The 7,611-nt window shown below is 33.6% G+C and overlaps 1 protein-coding gene across 1 annotated transcript; it reads right to left on the reverse strand.

Moving 5' to 3' along the window:
• Positions 1-94: 94 nt before the first annotated feature.
• APG2 (Sec-independent periplasmic protein translocase) lies at positions 95-6,726 on the reverse strand. The gene is made up of 4 exons (XM_021418441.2): positions 6,257-6,726; positions 2,300-2,607; positions 851-1,141; positions 95-545 (listed from the first exon to the last, which is right to left on the reverse strand). Exons 1-4 carry the CDS (start codon positions 6,522-6,524, stop codon positions 336-338), a joined length of 1,077 nt encoding a protein of 358 aa, XP_021274116.1. The 5' UTR covers positions 6,525-6,726; the 3' UTR covers positions 95-335.
• Positions 6,727-7,611: the final 885 nt, after the last annotated feature.

Raw genomic sequence — 7,611 nt, forward strand, 5'->3', positions numbered from 1 at the left:
TGCAGAACGTTGCTGTGATCAATTAGGGAGAGAGATTTGAAACTTTTGTCAACTGAAGCCAACTTGTGAAGAGAAACTTTGTTCTGAAAAGTGGTTGTTTCTTTAATAGTAATACTTTCTCATTCTATGTTTAAAGTCTTATTCAACATTCTAGTAGCATAATAAATCAATTGTGCTATCTGGCAAAAGTTTACAATACACGTAAAAACAAAAACAATTCTACAGTGATGATGCGAAATCAGTAGAAGATTTGGTGGCTGATTTTTCTACTTGTCACTATGCCTCATTGTTTAATAATATACAAAACGAGCCCACTGAATTGTTGCACAGTCAAGTCAGCGTCCCGTAAGCTTAACAATCCATGCACCTCCTAAGTAAAGACCCAACAGTGGCGTCGCCAGAAGCATCTGAGTAAGAGGATCTGTTGAAGGGGTGAGTACAGCTGCAGCAATAACTGCACCCACCACAACATATCTCCATATTGAGAGCATCTGGTCCCCTGAGACGAGACCAAGTTGTCCGAGAAGAAATTGTATTACAGGAACCTGTAGAATAAATCAAATGGAAACCATCTAAGCTTTCAGTTAAGCGTCTGTGCAGAGCACGAGCATGAGCATGAGACAGTCTCAGTTTAGTTTCCCTGAAAATGTTGTTGCAGAAATCTAAATATTTTGACTTTGAGATTTTATCAAAAACAATGCTAAGAGAATCATCTGGTTGCAGTCTTACAAAGTTAGAAAGGAAGATGCTCAATCTAGTTTTCAAATTTCATATAGATGTGAACTTCAGAACTTACAATTATGGCGGCTAATCTATGTTCAACTCTTACCGCAATAGAATTAGGAAATACCTGGAAAGACAGGCCTGTGCTGAACATGAGCACTAGTACAAACTCAAAGTACTGATCAATGGACCACAAAGATTCTACAACCCCTTCGGCATAGGTAACAAAGAAATTCAAGGCTGCTGGAGTCAGAACTGAGTACGAGAAGGCAATACCAGCATAGAAAAGAACTGAGGAGCCCAAAACAATAGGCCCCAGAAACCTTCTTTCTTCTCTTGTTAATCCTGGGAGAACAAAAGCTATGATCTCATAGAGAATTATAGGGCTTCCTAAAAGAAGGCCACAATATCCTGACACCTGCATGACACCACTCACAAATCATTTGTTATCAAGCGTATTTCCTTTATCCTTTTTATTTTTTATTGTTTATTTCTTTGAACTTAGGCCTTCTTTTGTTTTTCATTTTTTATCAAAGTTGAATCTATTTATATTTAGTGTTGAGGCTGCAGTATGAAGTTAATCAAGTAAGATAGTATCAAAAAATTAATTACAATATCACATACTTCCAGATATTACAGTATGCAACAACAACAACTACGATGTAATTTAATCAAAAACTTTTAAAGCTTTCTTTAATATGGATAGCACATCATTCCAGAGGTATCATATGGTGCTGTACTTATTGGTATAAAAAATAAATAAATAAACCAATAAAATAAACATGAAATAGAGCAAGAGAGAAAAGTTAGTACTCATTCCACATAGTCACACAATTACATACACACGTGTTATGATTTCAATTTCAATTAGAATCATAGGAAATACAAACCATGACATTCCCAAGCTACCTAACACATTCAAGAACTTCAGCAATATGGATGTGCACCCAATTCATGTGGCTGCAGTAGTAGCCAAATAAGCTAGCATCTACATTTCCATATTAAGTCTATTACTATAAAGATAGCTATCGGGCCTGTTTGGCACATTGGAGCTTCTGTAGGAAGTATTATTTGAGTAGAATTGCTCTGAAAGTGCTGTAAAGAAAAGCTAAGTGTGTTTGGCAAACATAATAAAAAAGTGATGTAGGATGTAGAAAACTATTTATTATTTTTATGTATATATAATAAATAAAAAATTCAAATTCATTAAAACAAATCATAAGTTTTGAGTTAAGAGATATAAATAAAATAAAATAATTTGTTAATTAGAAAAAAATAAATGAAATCAAGAGAAAGAATTGGACAAAAAGATTGAAGTGAAAACAATATAATTCTCCTTACAATTTTATGAATTACTAAAGGGTAAATTGAAAATGTAAAAGATCTCATTAAATATTGTTACCAAATGAGCTTCCCGCATAAGTTAAAAAATTAAAAACTTTTAGAACAAGACACCTTACTTTTGATTTTGCAGCAAAAAAGCTCTTCTATAAATTGGGTAAAATACCCACATTATGTTGCGACCAAAAACTGGTATTTATATTCCTGAAGACAAAAGGATTGCATTCAATCTCACCTTTAAAGTTGTGAAGAAAAACTCGCCAGGAGCTAATTGCAGAAATCTTACACCCTGTGTTTTAACTGGAGCCTCAAGAAACATTATCAGTTCTTTTGAAAATGCAAAGCATCCCAACATAGCACCTCCAACAGCCAATACTGACACAAATATTCTTTGGCGTAGCTCTTCAAGATGATCAAATACAGTCATTTCTTTATCATCTGGTAGGAGCTCTTTATCAGGATAAAGAAAATTATAAAGCTCACTTCCTTGTTTGTTCTGCTCAAACCTTTGTGGTGTTTCTTCACTTAAGATATTAGCCACATCTATATCATACATCATAGAAGATGTCAGCATTTTCCTGAAGCATGCAAATCTATTTAACTCCTAATATTACAATAATCAAGAACTAAATTAAGAAAAATATATAATTCTAGAATGTACAACAAACGCAAATCATTCCTTCCTTGAGATGCAAAATTAAACATATCAAGAATAATGGTATCCAATTAGAAGAAATGGAAAAGCCTAGAGCTTTGGTGTTCACACAGCCATTACTTATTTTGACAAAACTTTTACTCAGATATAAACTGAAACACAATGTGCACATCAATTTATCAGTCCAAGGAAAGTTAGTAAACAAGCCATTTTTGAGAATGGTAAATTTGGTCGTGTTTTCTGCAGGGCCATTACCCAATAATACTGCCAAAAAGAAACATGAGCTCTCATGGCACAAACAATTGATCTACATATTTCCCTTGGAAACAAAATACTATCTTTAATGAAACCAACAATCACTTTTATATCTCACATCGTTCAAGTATGGAGTTTCTAGTACCATATATTCTGATCGGGCATACAGCTATTACCAACTGGCTTTTCAGTAGCCTTTCCATGAAGCCTTGGTTGGTTGTTGTCCTGTCTGTGAAGCCCACACAGCAGGACCATTTTCTTTAGTTGTTCCACTTGACCTACATACATGTAAGAGCATTAAGTGGTGGTATATCCCATTATTGCCTTTGGAGCTTTCCCCTTCTAGCCACTTGGTTATAATTAGGATGCCTTAACAGAAAACTTCGATGTGAGTAAAGCATTGTGTCCAAGATGATGAAAAACAACAGTACCAGCAGTATTTTCTTTAAGTTTAAAGCATTTTTTAAGGAAGAAATGAAGCATGATATTAGAAAATCCCAAGTTATAAATATTCATTCATCCTCTCTTGCAATCTATTTAAAATATTCTCTGATCATTCATCATACAGGTGGCATTTGATATTTACTAAAGAGTCACCAAACCATGCTCCTCACTATCGCCACCTCCTATGCTTAAAACATCCAATATTATTTGATATCATAAGAAAAGCTCATAGAAAAGGACTGTGAAAATGATTCGAATTATTTTTGCCACAAAAATAACCCAAATTCTGACTCCTAATGCCCAGTATCAATTGTAAGTGCCTTGGGACCTAAAGATATTCACAAGCTTAAAGATGCCATATGCAATCTGCAAATTGCTTTGCTGAAACTCATCATCATCCCAATAACACCAGAAACCTTCAGTTTGTGCTCCCTACTTTTCAATAGAATTGACCACTTAAGCAAAAGCAAGTTTGTTCTTGTTTACTCAGAATGGTTAATGACGCTATTTGGTCCCTCTAATCCTTTAAGCACATTCATGCAAGTTATGACTAAGGCACTAAAGCTTTTCTTGAACTTGTTGGTGGATGTTTATTTGATGTCATCTTGATTTATAGTAAATCTAAGGAAGAATGCTCAACTCAGTTTTTGCAAGCTTTAGAAGCTGCCCTTATAGAGAAACTCTTTGTAAACTTGAAGACGTGCTCTTTCTTGTGTTACGAAATTGTGTTTTAGGGATTTATTGTCGTGGTAAATAGACTATAACCAGATCCAGAAAAAGGGTGTTTCATTAGACTGTTGCCAGCACCTAAATCAACAAAATAAGTATGAAGTTTTAATGGGTGAGCTTTGTTCTATAGAAGGTTAGTAAAGAATTTCAGTTCTATTATGAGCTCTATCACTAACTGCTTGAAAAGTGACAGGTATGAGAGACCAAATTTGCACAAAGAGCGATTGAACAAATTAAGCTTTTGATGAAAGAGGTATTGGTTCTTGTACTTCCAGAATTTGAGAAGTTATTTATCATGGAGTGTGAGGCATTACATGTTGGTTGGAGCTGTAGGGAGACCAGTGGAAATAGGAAGGAGCAATCAAGTTTCTGGCTTTCAAGAACTAAAAAATAATTAGTCAAGTGATCCTTCTTTTAAGCTTATTATGGAGGAGTTGAGTAAACCAGCTAGTGAGACTACTTAGCTTGCAGAAGATGAACTGAAAAGGGCTGACCCAGAAATCTATGCTAAAGCTACCAAAGTTTTCAGTAGGAAGGCCTTTTCTCTACCTGAGAAGATTGATGTGAGAGCATTCCAAGAGTTATCAAATTAGTTATTTTGGTACTTAAATTAGTTATTTTAGTTATCAAATTAGTTAATGGTTAGTTATCACATTTTTATTTGATCAAGTGGCACTGTATCTAGCATGTGATACTTTAATGAGTTTGAATGACTGGGATTAAATGAGATTTATGTATATACAAGGGCCACGACCAAAAACTGCTGTAACTCGAGTATAAATGGTCTTTTCAACCCATTAAGTTGTATTATAGTTGAAAATTATTTGTTGAGAGGTTTTACAACTCTAAACCCTCAACTGTTTTATGTTCCTACTTGAGTTTACATCTTTAGCCTCTATTCTGTTTCCTTTCACTGTTTTTGTTTTGCTCTTATCGTTTTTACTTCCACACTGCATCACATCTGCCAGAATCATTCAGTTTATGGTCCCTTTTGCTTTTTCATAAAATTGACCACTTAAGCAGCTTGAAGAAATATATCCCTTTAAGCTTTTAGCAAAGAACTCAAGCAAAAGCAAGTTTGTTCTGGTTTACTTGGTCAGGGACGAAAACATCCCATTGCACTAAGGCAATGTACTTTTCAATCCAGCTTTCCTCACCAATTGCTATAAGGCAATGTACACTGTGATGTAAATGCTAATAACATCATATTATAAAGAATAATACTTGTGAACAGGTAAAGATCACCGGCCAAATTAGTTAGGCCATTAAAAGTTAAAACCTTATATCAGTATCACAGGACTCTGCCTGAATTAAGAATGACATTCATTTTCTCTGGAGCATTCTCTTATGCATGGCCTAAGTTGGTCATTTCACCCTACTAGAATGACGAAACTCTTAACCAAGCAGATAATTTTGAATGAAGTCTTTCTCTCCACCTTGCAGCACCTATGCTCAAACAGATTTGATCATCCAAATGTTATGGATCAATAATCTGATACATGGGGCAGTTAATGTTCATCCTGAAGCAGTTAATTAGACACAAAACTATTTCAATGAACAACAGAATACACTCCTCTGTTATGCTGAGCAAACTAAGATGAGGACACATCATGACTTAAGCGGATATTTTCCCATAACACTAACCTTCCCTGCCAACATATATTCGTTTAAAATTTCCCATTCATGAATAAGCACAGATTGAAGCTCCATTAGTGCGACTGTTTAAGCCAACAATCCATTAGTTTAGGCCCTCGGAAATGATCCCTCAACAAGCAACACAATCCTTCTAGCAATTCCAATCCAAAAACTTAATCATATCAACTTCATAAAAGGAGGCAATGAGCAAAGCAGGACAGCTGCCCATGTGTGAGTAGGAAATCTAACTTGAGCCCAAATATTCAACCTCATTTAAACAATAATTAAGCTGATTCATCAAATCTCAATAAAAAAACACTTTCTACCAACTTTATGGGAATTAAAAACCAAAAAAAAAAAAAACAAACAAAATCTAACAAAAGCATCAATGAAAGGAAGGCCTTAAATCACCGCAAGCAAGCAGTTCGGGAAAAATTAAATAGATTTCGGTTTTAGTTCGTTGTTAATTGTTACCAGGTCTGTCTTCGATGGCTGAGGCGCTGCTGGTTTTAGTAAGGTCTTGTTGTCGATTTTCTTTGACATCATCATCAACGGCGGCGAAACAAACGGCTCTACCGAAACCTTTCTTGCTCCGCGAAGCACCGAATTCCAGCCTCCCCCTCCTTGAATCGCCCAGTTTAATACAGTTGAGCTGAGTCCTGGTTGACTTGACGAGCTTGAAGCAGCTTTTGTTGAGCTGCACATGGGAGATTAGAGCAGCGCTGGTGCTCCTGCTTCCCATTTCTCTCTCTCTCTCTCTGTTAGATTTTGCTAATACTAACTTTATTTTGCTGTATTTTTTTCTAAAGTTTCGAAAATGGAAAATGGGATTTGTTAATAAAGAATAAATAGAAAACAAAATTTGTGTTTTCTCCTCGTGAACGCTGAACGGTTGGCTCTTGTTTCGGACATCCCCGATATTTTTTCTAACGAGGAGGAGGCCCCGGTGCATTTTAGCAGATGTGTATGCAGAGATTCTATTGAGCGCCGTGGCACTTATACAGGATAGGATGTGATTTCACAATTTTCGTTGCACACGTGTTCACGGCTCTATCTGTTCCCATAGGTCATTAGTATTTCAAAATAATAAAAAAAATTAAATAGATCGAAAACTTAAATAAATATATTTTTATTTATTTTATTCATTTAATATATAAGATAAATACTTAATTTTACTTATTTTCTATAAATAAATATATTATAATTTAAAATTCAACATAACTACGTCATAGCTTACTGAATATATAGTAAATATATTTTGTTAATTTCATATGATTTATTTTTTACATATCAAATTGTATAGTACAACAATTATAGTAATTAAGATTATCATTAATTATTATATTTTATAGCACGATTTATTTTGAATAATAAAGATTGACTTGAACAAAATAATAATAAATAATGGAGGTGAATGTAAATTATAAATATTTTAACAAAAATAAGTAAATTGTAATAATTTTGATGTAAGAAATTAATATTTGTGTGAGTTTTAGAAGTTGTATTATATTGGAATATTATTAAGTTTATTTGTTAATGTACAAAAAAGTTTTATCAATATATGATAATATCATATCTTTTCATCAAACAAAATTGACATGGACTTAAAATTTGTATGTAAGATGAAGCGTCTTAATTTATACACATATTATATAATTTTATAATCATGATAATTTATTTCAAATTTATTATAATTTTTTTTATCTCTTTTATGTTATTTGTTATATATTTTTATCCCTATTCTCACACATTTACTTTAGTTTTTTTAAAATGTCATTTGTGAAATTATATTTTTTATATCTAGTTTGAGGGTTACAAATTATTTAAAA

Source organism: Theobroma umbraticum, unplaced genomic scaffold (genome assembly GCF_002168275.2).
Source record: "Theobroma umbraticum cultivar Fairchild unplaced genomic scaffold, ASM216827v3 scaffold_30.0, whole genome shotgun sequence".
In the NCBI taxonomy this organism is placed as follows: Eukaryota; Viridiplantae; Streptophyta; class Magnoliopsida; order Malvales; family Malvaceae; genus Theobroma; species Theobroma umbraticum.